General features: G+C 43.4%; 1 protein-coding gene across 7 annotated transcripts in view; it reads left to right on the top strand.

Annotated features, from left to right (window-relative positions):
* MLIP (muscular LMNA interacting protein) overlaps positions 1-23,815 on the top strand; it is a 1,822,558-nt gene that overhangs the window by 879,040 nt on the left and 919,703 nt on the right. For all 7 annotated transcript variants that reach the window (XM_085610855.1, XM_085610858.1, XM_085610860.1 and 4 more), the window contains one exon: positions 6,902-7,033. In XM_085610855.1, coding sequence (XP_085466981.1) covers positions 6,902-7,033 — 132 coding nt within the window. The remainder of the gene's footprint in view (positions 1-6,901; positions 7,034-23,815) is intronic.

The raw sequence follows: 23,815 nt of genomic DNA on the forward strand, positions 1-23,815 counted from the left end.
GGCATTGAAAAGGGTCATGTTCTAATCATGAGAATAATGATTGTAATGCTCTACTGTCTGTAAATACTTTGTTTTGACCCTTATTGTTTATTTATCTTGCGCCGCTTCACGTTGCTACCTCACCATTGTGCCACTGCACCGTTTCACTCATCACTACAACCCAGTGCTCACATGGTTGTTATGGTTACTATAATTTAGTTGTGCTATGTACTTCTATCTATAAATAACAACCTTTACCCCTTTCTTGGTCTCCTTGTTTTTCCTGTTCACTATGATTAATTCCAAAATCCTAACGGTCCCTCCACATGATTAACCAGTTGAGACATTGTTGTTTTGTTGTTACTATACTTGCCCGGACTCAACTGGGATAACGGGTCTACTCCTGTTTTGTTTTTCCTGGAGATCTATGAGGCACAAGCCTGTAGAGCAGCCCTCTATGGAGCCGAACTGTGGAGTGGTTTCAAGTTAAGATTCATTTGAGAAAAGTGAGAATACCTTTATGAAAACATTGATGAAACTCCCAACTAGTGCACTGCTACTCCCATTAAGACTTGATTTAAATTTAAAATCAATTACTAATATACCCAATCTAAAACCAATTATATATTGGATTCGCATATGGACAACAAAGGAGTTTGTGCCTTGTAGAGAATGTTTATGGGATATATTAGGTCTTTCTTTGTCACACTCAATCCCATGGCTATGTTATATAAAAACATGGTTGAGTAGACTAGGATTGAGGGGGTATTGGTTGCATCCCTCCTCAATTCCAGCAGGCGCTTGTGAATCAATGAAATCAAGCTACTGGAACACTGTACTAAACTCTATGTACACTGTTGTTCTGACAGGAAGCCTTTCTGATCGTTTTTTGGTGGTCAAGTGTGAATTTCCATTTTAGAAACTCATGGATCACATTAACCTTCTGTTTGCTTGGGCCTCGTTCATCACATTTAGATTCAGGATTCTCGCTCTTGCTACTTTCACTGGTTAATGGACTAGAATAGCAATTTAACTAAGTTATACCCACGGGTTGTCAAGTAGACGAGAATGAAGAACACTTGTTATTTTTTTGTAGAGAACCTTGAGACCCCCATCGGTGAGTAGTCGCGCTGTACAAACCTTGATTGGTGGAGCTTATGAGAAGCAACGTGATTGGTGGATTATCCCTCTCTGTCTTACTATGGGAATCAGAAGTCGACATACTGCCCTGCGAGTATGCAAGACAGGCAATAAAGGCGTACTGTTTTCTCTACTTCAAAATAATTACAATAAATATGGCATATAAGTTCAAAGAAAGAAATCATATTATGATTTCTAGATGTACCTCAAAAGCACAGAGCACTTTAGATATTATTATCCAAATTACTTTTTACCAGGTCTTCTCAGCAGTCAATTCTGGCGCAGTAGGGGGTTTCTCTTACATAATTAGGCATCCCTGCTTGCGTTTTTAAATAATATAATTTTATAAGAGAGAATTGGTGTTAGATTTGGGGGTCTCTAGTTGGCATAGGTAGGTACCTGTGACAAATAGGGACCCTTGCGTCTAATCAGGGGAAGGGGGTACACTCCTAAATTAACCCTTGCTCACCCCCTTGGTAGCTTGGCACGAGCAGACAGGTTTATTTCAGAGGCAGTGTGTAAAGCATTTGTGAACACATAGAGTAATCAATGACAGATGGACACCACACAAGTTTTATATCAAAAATAAGTATTCTTTATATAGATTTAACACAAGACCATAAACGACAAAAATCCACAATACTGTGCTTAGAATGGTATAATTAGCTTAGTTCTCTTAAGATGGTAAATGCAACACTCAGAGTTCAATGTACCATACGATGCGTAACGCAAGACAACAAAAGTGTTGCAAGGACGGTGATGCGTTGAAGATCTGGTGCAAAGAAACAAAGATGGCGCTTTCTTCTTGATGCGACACGCTTCCCGGTGATGCGGCAGCGTCTGCTGCGATGTCCATCCTCTTCTCTGGCGATGCGAGATGTTTCCACATGATGCGAGCCGCGACAGGCCCTGCGACACGCTTCCCAGTGATGCGATGACATCTACTGCGACGTCGATCCTCTCCCATGGCGATGCGAGTTGCTTCCACAACGATGTGAGCCGCGACAGGCCCTGTGACACGCTTCCCGGAGATGCGGCGGCGTCTGATGCGACGTCGATCCTCTTCTCTGGCGATGAGCCGTGACAGGCACTGCGACACGCTTCCCAGTGATGCGGCATTGTTTGCTGCAATGTCGATCCTCTCTCCTGGCGATGCGAGGCGCTTCGGTGGACCTGCGATGACTCAACGATTCTTCTGCGACACGCTTCCCGTGATGTGGCGGTGTCTGCTGTGACACCGATCCTCTTCTCCGGCAATGCGAGGCGCTTCGTGTTGTGAAGTGGCAGTTCGGCAACACGCTTCTTGCTCGCGAGTCGCGCTTCCATCTCCTTGCGACACGCAGTCCCTCAGAAAGCCTTGCAAAACAGCAGGCACTTCCAAAGAACTCTTGGGGAGCTGGTGGGTGAAGTCTGTTGTCCATGAGATTTCAGCAGGAGGCAAGCTCTTTTCTCAAGCCCTTGGAGATCCTTCACAAGTTGAATAAAGTAAACAAAGTTCCTCTTCTCCTCTCTTTGGCAGTCAGGCAACCATGCAGGCCAATCCCTCAAGCTTAGGGACAGTCTCTCCTCAGTCTCTCTGGCTCCGCTCCTCAGCAAAGGTTTTTTCTTGTTTCCCAAAGTGATCTAAAGTTCTTGGGTTTGGGTCCCAATATTTATATCCAGTTTCTCTTCGTTCTCTGAAGGTAGAGAGGCCTTTGCCTAGTCCAAACCAGTAGTGGTCAGTCCTGGAGCACTTTGTTGACAAGACTCCTTCTTCCCTTTCAGAGTGCAGGGCAGAGACATCAGACGCATCACAGGAGGTGGAGCCAGCATTGTGGAGGGAAGGCACAGCCCTATTAAGGTCCGAGGTGCAACTCCTCTGACCCATCTAGATGCAGATTCTCTATTCAGCCCTGTGCTGACTCACCCTGTCTCCTGGAATCCCCCAGCCCGTCACTCAAACTCCAGACAAGGAATACACAGCCTAGCAGAGGCAGATTTGGATGGTTAGACAAGAAAATACCTACTTTCTAAAAGTGGTATTTTTAACCACAGAATGTTAAAACCAACTTCACTGAAAGATGTATTTTATCATTCTGAGTTCAGGCATACTAAACTCGAATTTCCACCATGTTCCCTGAGTCATTTAGGATTATAAGATGTAATAATCAAACTGCCCATTCTGGCCTATGGGGAACAGGTAGCCTTCCAATAGCGAAAAACGAAAATGGCTGTTATTCACTATTAGGACATGCCACACACACCAGGGCATGTCCTACCTTATACTTACAATGCACCCTGGCCTTGGGCCTACCATAGGGGTGTCTGATATGAAGAAAAGTGAAGGTTTAGGGACTGGCAAGTGGGTGCACTTGCCCAGTCAGCATGGCAGTACCAGACTGCACACAGGCTCTGCTATGGCAAGCCTTAGACACACTTTTACAGGCTGCTTCTGTGGGTGGCACAACCAGTGCTGCAAGCCCACCAGAAGCATTTGGATTACCAGCCTTGGGCACTCCTGGTGCACTGTACTAGGATCTGACAAGTAAACCAAATCAGCCAATCATGGAATCACTAATCCATACATGAATTTACATTAGGGAGCAATTGCAATGTGGCACTGGATAGCAGTGGCACAGTGCTCAAAGCATCTAACACCAGCAAAAACACATGAGGCAACAGCAAAAAATGGAAGAGAGACCCACGTGCCAGGTCTAACAATTGGCTGTTAGCTTACTTGATCTGGGACAGACCCAGCAAACGAACAAAATGTATACTTTACTGTGTGTTTTTCAATGTTTTTCCATTGAGCATAGTGGACCCTTTTGAAGTTTTTGCTCAATCTAGTATTTTCTCTCTTTTATTTTTCATTGTAATCATATCAGTATGCCTAGGATGTTGTATTGATTCAGCCAATTGTATTACTGTATTTTGTACTTTTATGAGCTGTCGATATTTTAATGTTTTTGGTTGATTTTATGTGTACTTTTATGGTTATGTTAACCGAAATAAAGTTTGATGTTGAAGACAATGCAGAACAACTGTGGTGTTTTTGTGCCCAAAAATGTAAATAACTGCAGCACTGACGTCCGATCATTAAATACTGCAGATTCCATTGCTAGAAGATTGAGCTGTCAGGTACCAAAGCTGATCCACAGGGAATTAAGCAGAAACTCTTTAGTGACAGACAAGAGAGCCTCATTGTGTGACAATTAGTTCATACATCTTCCGCAGGTAGAGATCTTCAAGCAGTATGATCATTTATTATATAAAACAGACTTAAAGCTGCTGGCTTTTTGGGAGAGTGTGCTCTAAATTAATTCGGACTTGTTTTCCTGCCTGCATTACAGAGGCTTTTTGCCTCCAAAGTTCATCTCAAGTGGATTTGTCAAGCTCTAGTAAACACATGTATGTACGACCTTACACTTACAGTCTGGCGCTGCAGGATTTGTTACCTCGTTTTTCATAGTCAGAGTTTGACTCTTGATTACTCCATTTACTTTCAAAATCTGAATTTTTGTATTGTGAAAAGAAATTAAAGAGCCATGCACTGCATCTGCCGTTGACATGGGCCCTTAGTATTGTCATTCCCTTGCCGGACAACTAGACCCATCCCTAGACTTCCCTTTTTAGGTTTTGCCTCCATAGCGCTTGCAAAATGTCTTGCAAATGAAAATGAAAATCTGAAAAGGGGTTTAGAGCTTGCCTATTACTTACCATTGGCTGGCTTACACATAAGTCTTGTTTCCTTGCTTCCGATTGGCCTTCACCGCCTGCTCCTTCCTGCTTCCTCCTGGATCTTCCGAATAGTGTCTGCCATAGAGCATGGACCTATTACAGCTTCCTGTCTGCAGCCAGTGTCTGTCCACTGGCCACAGACTCCTAAAGATACTTAAAAAAACTTTTGGACATGAACTCTTGAAGAACACATGTCTCTGCAGCCCATGTGCTGCTCACCTCTTGCTCCCTGGTGTTGCTTTAAATTCTCCCGCCCGACCTCTGACCATTGTTTGTGCAGCCTCCCTCTCCCCTCCCCCTCCACCCCACACCTCCCTCGTGTGGCTTGTTTTGCATATTATCTTTTTGTAATGCCCCCACTGGCCATCCCTTCCGCCATAAAAAATAAACAGTAACATAGCTAAGCCCTAAAAAAACACTTCTTGACCCTTCCTTCTTCTAGCCCTCCACAATTCTTTTCAATCCAACCAATGGACTAACATGTCCACCGCTCAAATGTATTTAATATTTCCCGATACTAATTAGCCACTAATCCTGTTTAGGCTCCGGAGTAGTGTGCTACCTGCCGAAAAGCACTTTGACGCCTCGTCAGGGGTAGTAAGTGCTATAAAATGCAATTACAATACAACTTATCCGAGGTGTGCATAATAGTGTCATCTGTTACATTTTTCTGTTTCCATGCAATATTCCAAAGGAGATGAATATTAATACAGAATAGTCTGTCTACACGGGCATGAACACAATATACACATTTCTGGGAACCATTTAGAGATATTAATTTTCTCCAGTAATTATCCTGAAAGGACTCCGTTTTAGATATTTGTGATTTCTTACAAACATAAATACAGCACTTAAGTTTTCAGTATTTTCTAATCAATCTTGATTATTTTGTAATTCGTTGCGTTAATAGAACGTCTGCCACAAACCCTGTGTATACTAACAACTCGGACAAAATGACATAAGCCTACAATGACGTTACACGTATATTATTCATGCAGGGGATAGGAGACTAATGAAAATGGGTGTGGGGGCCATGGGGTGTGAGTGTGGAACACAGTGTTATCCGTCATTGCAGTGTTCCAGTCTGAGGAGATGCGTTGATCCTTCAGGGCATTCTTCAAGAGTAGACCAGCAGAGCTTGCTCCCATGTGTTCATGGTGTTACATCCAGAGAAAGAGTCCTCAAAAGCTGAAGGACTAGACATGCATGGGGTGCAGGGGGACTCGGGGAGGTGAGCTGGTTGCAGTTGGGTGACCTCACGTTTCTTTCAATGTTATAATAAGGAGCTTAGTGAGGTACAAAGGGGAGTTTTAATAAATCAACTTGAATGCCATGGAGCTCAATTATTCACTGCGCCTTGGTGATAGCAAAAGGCAAATACGCTGCTTTCAGTAGAGGAAGGCGTATGAGCCTCGGGAGGTGGAGGGCAGAAAGGTGCATGTCATGCATTGCATAACCCTTTCCAGGGAAAGGAATGCTTCGCTGTTGTTGTAGTCTATTTAACACAGACGCAGTGCACTGAGTAGGGTCTAGACTGTAGATTGGAACCAGAAGACTCATCTCTTAAATATTGAGTAAGAATGTTGTGGCTGCTGTAATTGAGCTGGTGGTTTCTAGATGAAGCTTGCAGCTAAGAATCGTTGCCAGGTGTTTAGCTGAGTGGGAAGATATTAGGAAACGAGGATGAAAGTATGTGGGTAGGTATGAAACTTGTAATCAAAAATGAACATGTGATGCAATTGAGAAAAGCTCAACTACTTTGCCCTTCTTTGCTACACTAAAAATGCTTTCAATATTTTGCCAAGTGGTACTGTTTCTTAACACGAGGTAAGACAGCAACTTTATTGGAAATTACAAAAACATGTCTTTAAAAATACCCTTTTCGCAGGAAGGAAGCACCATTCTTGCCCAATGGCTCAGAAACAACTTTTACAATATGTACGCTACTGCACAAAAACTCAATGACTCGTTTATAGTTTGGATATCGGACAATTATTAATGTACGTGTACATTGCCCGTTTATTTTCTTTATTGCGCATCATATCAGTATATGCTTGTGTTTTAGGCCTCATCGGATGAATATCGAATAAACCCTTTGACGTTCACATTTGTGCCATCAGTGGGAAGGCTTCCAGCCCATTCCCAGGTTGCAGAGACCCCTAAATCCATTTTGAAAGTTTCAAAGGAGCCAAAACCGGTAAGACAGCAAGTCTATGAGGTATTTAGTGTTTCACTTCTAACATTGTTTTATATGTTCATGGAAAAAGTATCCTACTTGTGAATGCTGAAAAAAACACATGACTCACGTATTGCTTCAATGTTCTGTGTGACGATTGGCTTGGATGGCAGACCTAGGTTTGTAAATTCAGTCACTGCCACCTCACCCTAAAACGGCATTGTGACGGCCTCTATTACCTGGGGCTTAGAGGCAGACTGGACGTCCTTAAAGGTTTCAGATGGAGTCAGCTGAGGTGCCGCTGTAAAAATACTTGCCACTAATTGGACTCAGCAACTGAACATAATGGTGATCTTTGTCCACATAGATTGACTAGAAAGTATTCGTAGAGCAGTATGCCTGATAGACCTTTCCCACCATAGTGTGTTGAGGGTTTACCCTCCTCATGATCATTTGCAAGAATTGTGGTAAAACAGTGAATTCTTCAGTACATAAACTATGGAAGGTTGATTATGCAATTCCACTCGATCTATAATTTTTCAAAACGAATATACCTTCTTATTTCGCTTCATGTTTCCACTACATCTCCCAAGCAAATAGTCAGTCATGTGTTATTTATGTGAAGATACTTTGAAGGAAAAGGGGATGCATCAAAGCTATTGAAATCTCACATTCTGTACAAAGCCGAGCTACACAAATACACAGACAGCATTAATGGTGTTCAGTGACACCGAGGGCGATATGTACAACAAAGTGGCGGAGTGAGGCTTTATGATTAGGAGTTGAATTTCGTTTATACCTGTGCAGCCAGGCATCAAGTGAACTGTCACTTGTTCAGGTTTCATAGAGGCGGGCAACCTCATCCTGACCTGCACGCATACAAGATAAAATAGAGCCAGTAATGGTTTTCTTTTCGTAGAAGTTAGGGTATGCGCAACACTACCCAAGTTTATCGCCTCACTCCGCCACGTCTGAAACGCAAGGCTACACCATATTTACAACAATATGGTGCAGCCTTGCGCTTCCCCCTGCGATGGTGCTACACTTAGAAGTGTAAAGGTGTCTGCGTGTACGGCAGTGACGGCCCGTGTAGGGCGTTTTACCGGGGCGGTGACGTGGCGCAGAGGAGGGGCAGGTTGGGGGGTTGCAAAATGCGGCAAACGGCCGATTTCAGGTAAGTTACGAAAAAAATGAATAAAACGAATTTCGTTGCGCGCGCTGCATCGCATTTGGCGATGCAGCGCGCGCAACGAAATTCGTTGTGGGCTCTGTTCCATGGCCCTCTATGTCCCCTACTTGCCTGGGATATGAAGCTCTTACTGGGCTTGGGGGTGGAAGCCCCCGACTCTGGACTCTGTTCCCTGGCTTGCCATGTTGCAAAGTGCATGGGATGAGGTTCTGCTGGACCAGGCAGTTAGTCTGGACTCAGGAGCTCTGACTGGGCCCAGGGTCAGAGTTCAGTGAACCTAACCACATCATAGCCCCCAATAGCCCCTTGCCTGATAACCAGACCAGGCTCTGAGAACCCGACTGTTAGAGTCCCTGCCCTCTCCTAGGGCAAACGGAATCCTTTTTCAGAAGTTACGGCACAACCGAATATCATCCTTTGAGTTCCAGCATCTGGTCACTCCAAACCCTGGTCATTTGGTTGCCCGTCACTATGGGTGGGCTGCCCTGGAGCCCCAATTAGGGCTCATTTGACTCTACAAGCCCAGCTAGGGCTCCAAGAGGTTGGGGGCATTTTCACTGATGGCCCCATCTGTCACTCTGTGAGCACAGATTACCTGAAAGGGGGCTAGACTTGCTACAGATTAGTAGGAACTGGGTACCCGGGACCCCCTTGTTCTCCGGTCATTCTTACCCAGGTGCTGCCAGGGTCTGAGCGGGCCCCCGGCACCTGAGGTTGCAGCTGCCTTCCAACTATGTATGATGGGGCTTTTCTCTGAGCCTTTCTTTCTAGAGAGCAGATATGGATGCGAAATTTACATCTCCATGCAGTGGGGCCTGCTCTGGGGTATTCTAGCCAGCACTGTACAGTGATCTGGATGGCAGGGCTGACCTGGACGTTCCGATGATGGGCCATTTGATGGGTCATTTAACTCTCCAAGCTGGACCAGGGATCATGGAGGTTGCACAGTGAGGGCACAAATAGAGCTGCTGCAGGTGCAGATCTTGAAAGTAGTAGAAACTATTCAAACTAGAACTTTGAAGGTGGAAGGTGGAGATGGGTTCCATGTGAACAGCAGTTGAACATTGGTCAGTCAGTCCTAAGAGATGGGTGAGTGCCATTAGTAAGGGATGGGTGATGGCCACTGTTGCCCTCGGCTGATCAAAAGGGAGTTGAACCACAAGTGGCGGAGATCAGTCCCCTTATTGTCTGCATGAGCAAATGATCCCGGGGACGCCAGTGATAGCCCTGGGGAGAGTTTTCCTTTGCTTATGAAGGGAAGGGTGCCCTGGAATAGGTTTGCCCCCCTTTCTGACTTTTAATGGCTGCCTCCAATGCCACTGACAAATGCATCTCACATCTAGGCCTACATCATCTTTGCTGTCCTGGAAAATTAACAGTGAAACCTAGGAAAGTGGGAAGATTGGACACAGGGACTAACCCCCTCTCCCACCTACAGGCTGGCACTGAGGATAAAAGTGGTACCTTCAAAGTCTCTCATCAGAACATTGCTGGAACTCTGGTAGATTCAGAAGAATGGAAGTTTGAAAATAGAAGTTTGAATCTGCTTTCTTTAAACCCAGGGTCTCCAGAAGTAATTCCAAGGGTCAGCTGGCTGACCTCCTGTTTGAACTACAGGGACACAACAAGCTTCCAGATGCCTCCCTGCAATTGACCAGCTGACTAGAACCAAATGGACCTGCTGGTCTCTGCTGGAGTGAGCCCTGATCCCCAAGAGGTGTCTCCAGGTACTGGACCTTTGGCTGGCATCAGAGAGTACTCCTACTGAAGAAAAGGTGAAGACACAGAAGGTTTGAGCTACTTGTGACCGCCCACAATGACTGCCAAAGCAAATCTCCAATGGGACCTGCTCTACACACTGACAGCGACTGTCTGCAACATCTGCCTATACAAAGCTACAGCGAGACCTGCACTCTGTGCAAACAGTGATAGTCTGCATTGACTGCAACTCGAAGCTCCAGCGATTGCTATAGCAGTGACTGTCCAAGATACAGGACCTGCTCCTCGCTCCTCCAATGACGACCTCGCAGCCCCCGCAAATGTGAACAGCAGCTCTCCACGTGAACTTAAGAAAGTAGCTCTTTAGCAGAAAGAACCTTGTCTCTTCATCCGAACAAAACTTCATTACAGTCAGCCTGAACTTGTGACTTCACCCAAGTCCAGTGTGACCAGATAACCACAAAGGACGTTTTGTGCTGTTAGGCATTATTTAACTTAAAACTTTAAAAATGCATTTTTCTGGTTCTACTGATTGGATGCTTTGTAGATGTATGATCATTTTATTTATTTAAATTTATTCTGATGTTCTAAATTGGTTTTGGATTTTTCTCTTGGTTGTGTTTTCACCTTATTGCTGTTTGAGTGTTGCATAAATGCTTTACACATTGACTCTAGGTTAAATGTGAAATGTTAAATGCTTTTGTGCCAAGCTACCAGATGGTTAAGCACAGTTTTATTTAGTGACTTTTGTAGGCCACCCTGACAAATATTATGTTTATTATTTCAGTGGAGCTTCCAATCCTCTAAACTAATAACCCAATTTCTTACAAGTAACTAATGCTTTTCATTAATACTGAATAACGCTACAAAGTGGTGTTTGATGACTAGCACATTACACTAGTTGGTCTAGTTTAATTGTCATTTTAATGTGATTGTGTATGACATTTCTAACTTATCACAACTAGGGATACCATCAGTATACACCAAGGAACATAAACAAATGAGGCCTCAGAACACATTCCTTTCTTTTCCAATACATGTGTAAGCTGCAACATGCAACTATCAACATCATCATCGTGGCTATACCACTGATAGCACATATACAAAGCCTCACAAGACATCCAAGTGCAGAAATCAATAAGGCGATGATGGACCATAAAAGAGGAGAGTTATTTTCTGTTTCCAATACACAATGAGGGGTCTGAATGCCTGGATCAGGAGACAAAAATAGTTGTTTATGCAAGGGGCATAAAGGAGCTGCCGACAACCTGCCCGAGATCCTTTTATTCTAGGGGTGCTCAGGGGAAGTTTATCCATTGAATAACATGCCTTAGTAAATAGAAGATCTGTCAATGTGTCCTGTGATATAAAATTCTAGATACATAGTGGATGCATCATAAATAAACATTCTGAACAACAAGAGAACCTAAAATGTATTTTTAGTGTTTCAAACAGTGAAGGCTGTTTCTTAAGAGATAATTCTTGGAACAAGGGTCCCTTAACAAAGTTAGATTTCTTTTCAAAATAATCCTCATGGTTACAGTAATAAGTTCCATGAACAGTTCTGATGAACAGAATCTAAAGTTTTTATTTTGAACCTATAAATTCAACCAAAAGAATGTAGGAATTACTCCTCTTTTTCTCTTTCTCCATACTTTTTTATTTCAGGTGGTTCATATTTGCACCAAATTCTTTACAGGAACAAAATGTATGTTGTTTACACAGAGTGCTGTAAAAATCAGGTGTTTAATGTAACACACCAATCGGTATTTTTCCAGGCAACTGACCCTCAGTCCTTATGATGATCTCAGAACCTCAGGGGATCGAAACGCAGTTGACACTCACTCTGACCCGTTAAAACTATGTTTAGAATCATTTTCGTTCTGGGTGCAACTGTGTTTTTGCTTTTTGTAATAAGTGACCCGAGTGTTATATATAAATATTAGTCACTGTCTTTTTGCCTGTACGTTTTCATATGTCTTGTTTTGTCAATTTTGTACACCTGTTTTTGTTCTTTGAAATTACTCCAGCGCGGTTCCTTATTGCATTGTTTTGGTTGAATTTATATGTTGCAAATTAAAACTTTAGATTCTGTTCATCAGAACTTTTCATGGAACGTATTACTATATCCATGAGGATTATTTTGAAAAGAAATCTAACTTTGTTAAGGGACCATTGCTCCAACAATTTCTTCAGTACCCTTGGTCCCTAAAGATCCTAGGGTTTCACTTGTCTCCTGACACAAGTTTCTGAAGAGATGGCACCTTATGCTCCCTCAGGGACAACTTAAAAACCACTGTGTTTCAGCAATTTGAACTGCTTACACTTGGTTGAAACTTTTAATAGACGGCCCAATTCAGGGAGTATTGCTGGAGTGAATATTGGCATTTATGAGAGCTCTGGCGATGGCAACTCTGAGAGGCTTTGAGAAGAATGATGTATGTGTCCAAGGGCCAGATGTACTAACATTGGGAATTGCGATTTCCAAATTGCACTTTTTACTAAATCGTCATTTTTGAAATTGCAATTCCTAATGTATGAAAGTTTTAAGTTTAAAATAGAGATTACTAGTGGGTCGCAAATGGCACTATTTCACAATTATTAAAAAGGTAGATTGTAGTTTGTGACCTATTAGGAAGGATAGGAATACCATGTCGATCATTTCTTTTGAATAAAGCAATGTTGTTTTAAAATGCAACCTGTTTTCTTTACATAAAGATGGGATGTGTTAAAAAAAAAAGAAAAGTGTAAGATTCCTTTTTTTGAGAGCAGTGCTGCTTTCTCTTAAAAAGTGTTTTTCTGTAGGATCACAATTTGATGCTTGTACACACTAAAAAGCGGTTGTATGATGGAACAAAGGATGCAACTACCACGCATGCCTTTACTTCGCTGTCAGTACAACGCATGCGTCATTATGACGAATGCATTTACCACACCTATTGTTTTTACCACTTATGTCATTACCACCAATATGTCATTGTAATGGCATGTTTGGTAAACACATATGCATGTTAAAAATTAACACAAGCATACACAATCACTCACAGTTAAATCCCCACAACCCTGCTGGCGGTACTTACCTTTGTTGGGTTAGGACAGAACCTTGAGACCGGCACTGTTGCTTGATGTTTCCGTGGAATATGCTGAATAGACTTACTAGTCGGTGCCCTGTGCCCCTAAATTGAAGCGGAGATTGAGCAGAGGACCTCCAGGGCCCGACTGGTTCTCGGAAAGTGTAGGGCGGAGCCTCGAGAGCGGGGGTCGGAGAGGTGGCTGGCGGGAAGGCTGGCCTTCCGGGCTCTGATGTTTATGATAAGGCAAACACTTTTGAAAAGGCCCACATCAGGAACAATGAAGTGCGGAGTTGAGCAGGCCGAGGGTAACCCCTCTGCAGCTCTCATAGCTGCTGATTTCTATCGTCGAACCCCCTGTAATGCCTCACCTGGATGCAAGTCTCACAAACCGGAAGCAATCCCTCTCCAGTCCTCAGAGTTGCTGATTCCTCTCATCACACCAGCCGTAATGCTAAAGTTAAAGCAACAAAGACAACAACCAAAACAGCCACTATAACATGACCATCAATGCATTTTATCCTTTATCATGAATCCTTAGAACGAACATGCCTTTACCACGCATATTCGTGGTAAAGGATTTTTGGTGACGGACATGCGTGGTAAAGGCATGTTCCTTGTAAAGATGCATGGTAATAGTCATGCGTGGTTATGAGCGCATTGTAATGGCTGTTTACCCTAAAAAGCATGCAAAAAAGCTGTTTTGTGGTAGCCTGATGGCCAGATTCTGTGAATTGGTCCATTTGCAACCTCATAAATGCTTCGTACATCTAGCCCGTAGGATTTTCAGGTGATTATGAAAAGAGTGTTCAATATTTTTTATATGGAAATTTATGCACAAATCCTCAATTTCTGCCTTTGTTCTTGTCCTGATTCAGACTCATCAAGTTTTTATTCATTCAGACCTGCATTATCTGGAGGATTTAGTTAATACAGCTACAAAATGGATGCTATATCTGTCACTCACACTTGCCCCGCGATCACATCCTTTCCCTATATGCTCCGCATACATGGTAAAACTGAGGTCATATTAGTTTATTTTCATTGCTGTGTTGTTTTGTTCACAAGGAACCTTCTCTCGTATAAATGTAAAATTGTCTTCTGTTCCTTTACCGGACCTATTTTCTAAGAGAAAGTGTTATTGTTAAACATTTCGTGTTAGCACAGAGGGTGTTAAATAATTATTCATAGGGCTGGGATGTGCTTATGCATTAAGGCAATGACGTTAATTATTCTTCTGTTCTGATTTGCCAAAGAAATTATACTTTTTTTCACACCATGAAGAGTTTGCAGTACTGCAAATATGCTGTGCCAGAATTCTGCATGAAAACACCTTGATTTGAGGCAAGAAACTAGGGATGCTGCCCAAATTCTTTCTTATTTTGCTGGCCATTTGGACTTAAATATTTACTGTTTTTACATAATCTGTGTAACTTTGCACCTGAGACCTTTATGGCATTAACTCTGTACCACTAATTTTCAGTTTTTGTAATGAAGCCCTTTAACTTTCCATTGAAGTAGAACCCAATTATTGAATTAACACCTATATTTGATGAGGTGTCTTAATGCAGAGAAATATTGCATCATGAAATTGAGGTTTTACACTGTCTCCGATCCAGTAAACTGTGGGACAACTGAATGAGGTAACATTTTGTGGTGTCAAGATTTTGAGGTATGGTCTTGCTCGCATACAGCTTGGTAGCAGAGGATGCTTGCATATTTAAGAGTACCTTCTTTTGCTAAAATACACTCTTTAGGTTTCCTTTTACTTTTATGGCCAGTCCAGGGATATATTGTATTTTACAGTTCCCAGATTTTGCTGAGAAGTCTGACTTGCAGTGCTGTTTTTGAATGATTTGGAATGTAAGTATGAATAGGTTGGAATGATTTTGTAAGTTGTGTGTGTCTCTCAGGTGTCCATGGTGTATGTCAAAGTTTGAGTGCCCGATTCACAAAAGTAATCTAAGACAAAATCCTGACTTTACGACTTTCGGTATTCACAAAAGGCATTTAGGAGTAGTAAAGTTAGGAATCCTAACTTTGCTACTCCTAAATGCCTTTGTGAATACCGAAAGTCGTAAAGTTAGGATTTTGTCTCAGATTACTTTTGTGAATCGGGCCCAGAGTTTTCGAGATGAATTGTTATGTTTTATGTGAAATGTTTGTTTATTAAATGAAATGAAAATGCAATTTTTAAAGTGCGCTTGTAACTGAGGGTGTCTAGGCACTAAGCTCAAGCCAAGGTAACTAACTGAGTAAGATTGGATTTATGTAGCGTAGTTTACTGTTTAACCTGCCAAGTTTTAAGAGCCTTCTTGAAGGCTACTAGGTCGGTTTCTTTTCTCAGGGCCAGAGGCAGGGTACTTTAAAGTCTTGAGGTGTTGCTCACAAAACTCCGTCCTCCCCACTGAACTCGTTTGAATTTGGGAACAACGAGTTTGAAAGCAGTTGCTGAAATCAGTGTTTTGGAGCGAATGTACCACTTGAAACTTACCCTAAAGTTAGTTGGCTCTTTACCATGCAATGCTCTAAAGGCAATGCAAAGGGCCTTTGAACTCAATACGTCTTTTTATGGGGAGCCAATGCAAAAGAGTGAAGGAAGTGGAAGCAGCTGCATTTTGCAGAATTTGTAATTTGTTAAGGCATTTCTTTTTATTGTTTACGAAAAGAGCATTACAGTAATCAACTCTAGAGAAAATGAGGGAGAGGGTCGCTGTTTTCTGTAGGTCCCTATGGGTAAAAGGAAAGATTTTCCGAAGAAGTTTTATAGAAAAAAAAGATGCAGATGTAAATAAGTTGACATGGCCCTCAAATTTCAATTGGGTGTTAAATACCACTCCAAGATTCTTGACTCTAGTGTCTGGGGTAGAAACAGAGACTATTTCCGATGGCCACCACCTGGAAGATCAGAAGTATGAATCCTTTCCATAGAACATATGCAATGTTGATTTTGAGCTAATTAGTCATTTGATCACTGTTGTTTTGCTGTAACATTCCTATTTATGATCCTTGTTTTAGAAAAAAAAAATATCAATTGGTTTGGTTATCTGATTTGTCGAAATCCAAGAACTCAAAATATTGTAATTTACTTGCCTGCATAAGGTATTGTGCAGTGCCAAGCACTGTATGCACACAGATGAGGGTTTCAGAATGAACAAGCTTCCTTTCCATGGTAGCATGTTCAATACAGTATAATGAACTCAGCTGCTAAGTTAATGGGAATAGGTGCATTAGCGAGGGTAGATTACCATTAAGACGGGAGTCCGCCTGTGAGAAGTTGGCCTGGTATATGCTGTCCATTAATTATAGTGGGCACCCTGTACCAGTCCAAGCAACCCCTTATTGATGATAGGTTAAAGACAACCTTTATTGAAAGCTATCCTTGTGGTAGCTATGGAGAGCAGCCTTCTGGCTAAGACTTGAAGGAATGTAAAGCAGCTTGTTTTACCAGTCTATAATCTCTTGAATGGCTAAATGAAAGACAACCACACCAGGTATATATATAAATTATATGTATTTATTTCTAAACACACCCTCCTAGTCTCTTTATGAGACTAGATGTCAAAACACATAAGTTACACTTCAAATATAACAGTAACAAGCACAAATACACGTTAGGCCCTAGGGGCGAACCAAACCATATAATAAAATAGTGGTATAAGAACCACAACTTAACTAGACTCAAGGACTAGAGTCTGTAGAATCGCTGGGACCCCAAGGAACCACCCAAGGTAGTGACACAGGGGACCCACGGGGGCCGTGTGCAGTGGGAGAACACAGCCGCAAGCTCCCGTTAGCTTCTATGGGGAAAGTCGCTGTTAGATTTTTAAAGATTAGGGACACTCATAAATGAGTCAGGACCGAACCCTTTGGGACTTAGAAAGTTCTAAGGTCAACACCCACGGGAGCACCAAAATACTCGAGTTACCTCACCCAGGGGAGACGGGTGCATAGATGTCAAATGGTGTCGGGTCACGTCGTCGATTCCAATGGGAGCTGGAAAAGAAGTGCTGATGCTGGGAAGATGCGAAGTGTCTGAAGAGATCCAAGCGTGGATCGGAGTCGAGAAGAACCTGAAAGCATTGGGGACAGAGTCTGGGTCAATTGCCAGTGACCAGGAGGACGATGGGCGGATGCCCACCAATGTTGGGTGATTTCAGGTGAAGAAGGTGAAGCTTGACTCTTCAGCCACAAGGACAAGGAGGCGTCGAGGACAACCCGGAGCTGGGTTCAAGCTGTCCCATGAAGGATGTTGAGTGCTGCAGCGTTGGTGCCCGGATTGGATACAACAAGCCTTGGAAACAGCAACCCATGCAGAAAGGAGAAAGATGCTTCGGTGCAGACCAGCAAGGTCTGAGGGACTCACCACTTGGTAGGGAGTCAGGGCACGTCTGGAGCAACCGGGAAAGCCCAAAGAAAATTAAGTTGCCTTCACAGGGACCCACCAGTCGACAGACCAGGGATCGCTAAGGAGCCTCGAGAGGAAACACAAAATGGCGGCGCACGGGTCACTCGGGGTGACTAGGCTGCCAATCTTCAGTGGATTCTCTGCTTGAGGTGGGGGCTACAAGTAACCCCAAGCACGACTTCAAGAGACATCGAGAAGTCAATGCACTTGCAAAAGTGCACGGTGACCAAGAGTTCCGTTTCCACGCTACTCACGAGGACTGTGGGTCTCAGGGTTGGCCTCTGAGATGTCTGGAAATCCTCTTCCTGGGCTGCAATTACTTCGAAATCCGGCGGGAGCTTCGGAGATGCAGACCGGCAAATTGCTTTGTTGGTGCCTGCCAAGCAGGGGAGTCACTCCTTGACCCCAAGGGAGATTTCTTCAGATCTCTAGTCTTTAGTAGAGCGTCAAAGTTCCAGGATTCAGCTTCAGAGTTTCGTCCAGGGATATCTACTAAGTACTGGTTACAGAGATTCCTTACTTATACCTAAGTAAGGGGTTGGACTAACTCTGGGGACCCACCTATGGGAGGGTTTGGAAAGAGGGGTGGCTACACCCATTTCCTTTGTCCAGTTTCGTGCCAGAGCAGGGGCTGGAAGCCCCTGATCCGGTTTGAGCTGGACTATGCACAGGTACACCAAATGTGCCCCCAGTGCAGGACTTCAAAGCACTCTGAGAGTGCTCTCACCCAGCCCCAATACACATAAGCCTGTCTTGGAGGTGGTTACACCTCCCTGTGACAGGAAACCTACTGTCCAGGCCTCTCCTGCTGGAGTTTTGGTCAGCAGCAGGAGGCCAGACCCGTGTCTGTGGCTGCAGCATCCATTTTGTGATGCCAGGGCACTGTGAAGCTTCTACCGGGTATACCAGTGCTGCCATGTCTTTCCCGCTAGAAGACTGGGATCATATTCTCACATCAGGAATTCATGTGGGGGTATGATTCCAAGGTGTTTGACACCAAACACGACATTTCCGTGCAGCCAATCCAAAGTTAGCATTTACCGTTTTAGATATAATGCACTTAACAGTATATGGTCAGGCTGCACCACTGACAACCCCGGAGAAGAGAATCCGAAGGCTACAGAGGGGCTCAGCTCATACTTGGTCACCCTTTCACATATAACCAAGCACCCTGTCTTCAGGATTGATAAGGCCTGTCATAGGGGTGACTGATAGGTCTGCAGTAGCAGACCTGTGGGGTCATTTTTAATGGCTTTCCAGGGGTGGCACAATACATGCTTCAGGCCCTGGTAGGCCTCTGGGGTACCTATGCCCTGGTACATAGTATACCATATACTAGGGACTCACAAGGGTACCCCAGAATCCAATCTGGAGTGTACCTAAAGTGCATGCAATCAATTTAGAGAGGAAGCAGCTAGGCTGGGGCCCTGAATAGCAGGATCCCAGCCAGACTAAAGTCGAAAACTGTGAAACAACAGCAAAAAGTGGGGGTAACCATGTGAAGCAAATCCTACTCTCCTACACCGCCTAGTGTGAATTCTGATTTTAAATGTACAGTGAAGGATGCTTTTCTTGTTGCTCTTGTGTCTTTTGATTGGGAATTTGCCTTACCTTAATTTGATCATTCCTGTCCTATTTTAGTTAAGTAGAAAAGGTTTATTTGGTGTAAATTGAGCAAGAATGGTTTTGCAATATTTTTTCTCATTTTTGGATTTGTAGCTCTGTAATTGGTTAGTCTACCATGGAGCTGCACTGGGATTGGTGAGTAGTCACTACAAAGCTGAGCTGTCATTAGTTGTTTGTTAATAGAGTCATGCTGTGATAGGTTGAGCTTTGACAGAGCCGTGCTAAGGTCGCTTGTTGTTTGCTAGTTTGTTTTGTGTGATTTCTTGATCATTTTGAGCAAACATAATGGGTGTTGTGACAAAAAGCCTAAAGTTTCTGTTGTTCCTTAAACTGAAGGTCGGAAACTACCTGCCAAAGGAACACCCACATAAGGAATGATGACAGATGTTGGGTTCTATACATGCACAAAGATTTCTGAATGGCATGACTATCACTTCTGATAAAAAAAACTGTAATTTCCTTTATAAGGTACCTTTAATATCAGAAAGTTAGATTTCCTGAGACAAACTATGAATAATAGAAAGCCGTTACCTAGACCCACACATTTTGAAGCAGTAAGAAAATGGGATTGAATGGAGACAGAGAAGGAAAGAAATAAGACGACAAACCAAGTGAAGGGCTCATTTAAGCAGAGATTAGAAAACACCTGGGATTGATAATAGAAATGTTGGTCGGAGAATATGATGGAAGGTGTTAATGTTTTTCTGGCAACAATTAGGCAAACAGATGATGAAGAGAAATCTGAGCGAGAAAAACAGGATCATAATACAGACATAGAGGAAACATTTCTTAATGATCTTTTGAATGCCAAACCTCCTCCCTGTACCAATAGGGCAAAGGAAGCTGGTTGAGGTAGAGTACCAGACAGGGTCAACAGGAGATAGTACAACAGGACAGATACAGAACCCATCTACAGCACTGTTTGTGAGTACAGTAGCAAGTGCCCCATGAGAGACTGCAACAACATCATTGCTGAACACTAGAATAGATACTGCAGGTGCTTTTCAAATTCAGACTGATTTATTTGACAATACAGTTATGGGTTAAAGAGACCCCTAAAGGGAAAGCTATTAATGGTGGACTTCAAAAAAGTAATTTGGAGAGATTTTGAGAGGGAAAAAATGTTTTAAACACATTATTGACTTACAATGTTGATCAAATTGAGTCTTTTCAATAATTTCTTATAACTCGCACATCTGGATAAAAGAAGAAGCCAGATGTGGTAATGAAAAACACAAAAAATTTAAAGAGTTAGCTGATGAATATGAGGTTGACACCAGCAAAATATAGAATTTGAGAATAGATTACAGATTTAATGACTTTAAGAGAACACATTAAAATATAATTGAAAGATCAAGGAAATGGAGTGGCTTGAACAAATACAGAGAAAAAAAGGATGAGGGAGACTGCAAGTAAAAACTAAAATATAGAATGATAGAGCTAGGCAAGGAGATCAGTTAGCGATTCAGAAATAGAAGCTGGAGCAATTTTTGGAGTTTTTATTATGGGAAGTACATGGGGAAAACGTATTGCATGTGCCATGGACGATAGCTGATCTTTATTCTTTTACTATGTCCATTCCAAAACTATGAGGGGAACCTGAAAAGTAGGTCCACAGGTAGACAACAATTTCTCAAATTCAGTGGACGGATTTGAACTCATTATTTGAGATTATAACCACAAACAACTTATGGTATGAATCCAAGATTACATTTGCTTGGCCAATTGAAGAACCAGCTAGCTTTGCTCCTAAAACTGCCCCTTCTGAGAGAGTAGCTAACAAATTTAGAGAGGTGGGTGAACATTCGAAAGGTGCCTGGGAAAGGATATTACTTGGGCAAAAATGTTGAGAACTTCACAGGAATTTAATGAGTCAATGCATTCTTATTTTGAGAGGCTCGTGAAGATTTTTAAAAAGTATAGCAGAGTAAAAGGTCGAGAGAAAAATAGTGCTAATGGGTTAATTTCTGCTTTCATTCTGACTTGCATTAAGATCCTCAGTTATTCACATGCAGCAAAGTGAAAAGTGCTTGCAGACAAGGTGTATAGATGAGATTGTGAATCTGGCCAAACACAGTAGTGATTGGTGTGATGTGAAGCAGAGGAGAATCAAGGAGAAGTTGATGGTTGCCCAGACTAAGCAATTTGAAACTCAGAATCAGTTTATAGGTTTAGATTTGGGTTATGTTCAATCTGGATATGCATGAGTAGTGGGATGACTCATATGCAAGGCATGAGAATGGGAAATGGATCAATGCAAGTAAAACATGGTGGAAAAGGGTTGGCAAACAATTCTGGAGTGAATGTTAATGTTGAAATGTTTAAGAGGAATATTGCTTGTGACCTCTGTGTTTAAATTGAACACTGGGCACAGCAATATGGATAACATCCAGAGAGAATCCAGAATGCATTTGTTCCCCAGATGCAGAAAAATACTTCATCAAGAGTCCCAACTCAATCTACGTCTGGTCTATATACATGATCAAAATTGGGATGGGCATAGCTGGCATAATTCTCTTTAAAGTAATTACTCATATTTTAATTCAAAATTACATGCAATTATACGTAATTGTGTACGAGGTATATTCCAACAGTTGGTTGTCCAAAATGGGCTAGAGGATGCATTATGGGCTAAGAAAATATCAATAAATGCTACAGGACATGAACAGCAGTGGCCAGCAGCTGCCCACTCTCTTAGTTTATCGTTCCTGTGCTCCTGTGGCAGGGGTTTTTCCCTAAATGCCTCTTAATTACTGAAGCTGGAATAATTGCATATTTTCAGTAATTTTGCATCCTAAGAGTAAAAAGAAATTACTGAAATTATTACAACTACTCCAGTGGAGATAATATTTCTCCCAGGCCTAATACATTTATTTTCAAATAATGATGTCTTCAGGCCCAATGTTGGAGCAAAACATCAGCAAAGAAATGCTGTTTTCTAACAGATACCAACAGAATCCACTGATTCTGGGTAATGATTCTTCTCAGTTTTCTTCAGGGAAATATTCATGATGATGGTGCCTAAGACGAGAGGAGGTTTACTTACATGGAGCAGTCCTAGAATTCTAGAGTCTGGGAGGTAGGCCAAAGTGGCCCATATATTGATGGTGAAGTCAAGTGCAACCCCATTTCTTTTTTAATCTATGCACGAGCTACCTATTCTTCAGTTTGTTCTGTAGAAGTCGCAAATCTATCCCTCTCTGGAAGAGAAGCCCAAGTTGTAGTGATCAGTAATAGACAAATTGATAATCAGGTTACAGCAGCGCTCCCAGTTAAAATCTGATAACTAAAGAATATGTCAGATCCCCACACTGCTTACCGTTAGTTGCGTGGGGTGATTCCGCAGGGATGACGTGGACAAACCCCTCCAGTACCCTTAGCCCCCCCAGATAGGGTGAATACTACCTAGGACCACCAGGGAACCGGGGGAGGCCGCCAGAGGAGCCAGAGGAGATGAGGACGGCTGGGGAAGATGCCTTGGAACCACGACTGGGTCTGCTGGTGGGCGTGACCTATAAGAGGAAGCACATGGGTATCAAACACGCCTCAAACATAGACAGTCCAGACAGACATGACTAACAGAAGGAGATGGAATAATCACCTGGGGTATAGTGATTCAGTAAGTCTCTGGCAATGAAGGTGACGGAAATAAAGGTCCAAGCAACACTGAAAGGAGGCACTCCTTATGCTGAGAGAGCACGCCTTCCAGGAATAGATGATGAATACCCTTTGTTGTGAAGTGGCCCAGAACACTTCCCAGCCAGGTCCCACTGGCGACTGAGAGGGGAAGAGGCGCGCCGCCGGGAAAACCCACGGGGCGCGAGGTGCAGAGGAACTGTTAGACAGCTTGGTTAGTGTTGTAGGGACTGGTTGCCTTGGTGCCTTGCATGGGCCTTAGATGGGTCCGGAACGTGCTCTTTTCCCGGAATGACACTAGTCCTGCCAGCATCCGAGGAGAGAGCGTGCGGTGCAAAGAAGGGCAGAGGAGGCGGCGAGCAAGGGACGGAACCCAAGGAAACTGAGGTAGCGCTCCTGCGCTGAGGTACCCAGAAATGTGCCCGCCTCGCGCTAGAGCACGAGCGGTGCAGAGAGTTACAGCGACCCCATGTGCTACACGGGTCGCGGGAATCTCCTAAGACGCTCCTGCGCAACGGAGAAAGCAAAGGAGGATTACCTTGCCTTTAGCAGGATGTCGGAATTGTAGCTTAGAGTGATCCAGCGGTAGTTGGCGCCCTTGCGCGGTCCGGACGAGAGTCCAGTTGAGGATCGAGCCACGCTCCTGCGTAGGCTCGGGACGTTAATACGAAGCCCAGAGTTCTGTGGCTTCGCGGGTGAAATAGACCCGCTCCCGGAAGTACTCGCTCATTGGTTCGAGGCGGGTCACGTCGAACAACTGGACCGCTGACCCTCCTCGATAGGTCCTTGGGTGCACAGGCGCACGCATGGGCATTACATTCAGCACGCCAGACACAACAGCAGGGGGAAGGACGTGACAGTACCCACCCCTAAAATAGACCCCCCTCCTGGCTAGACTGGGGTCGCAGGACGCGGCTTCTGGGGATGCTGGAGGTGGAAAGCGCGGACTAAGCGAGGTGCGTTACGGACATGGGACAAGGGTTCCCAGGATCACTCTTCGGGGCCATAACCTTTCCAATCTACTGGGTAGAACAGCCTACCTCTGGTTCTACGGGAATCAAGTATAGCTTGGACCTCGTACTCTTCGTGGTTGTCTCTAAGAACTGGGGGTGGTGGTGTGGTATTTGGACAATCGGGGTGAGTGGGTCTCAGGA

Source organism: Triturus cristatus, chromosome 6 (genome assembly GCF_964204655.1).
Source record: "Triturus cristatus chromosome 6, aTriCri1.1, whole genome shotgun sequence".
Taxonomy (NCBI): Eukaryota; Metazoa; Chordata; class Amphibia; order Caudata; family Salamandridae; genus Triturus; species Triturus cristatus.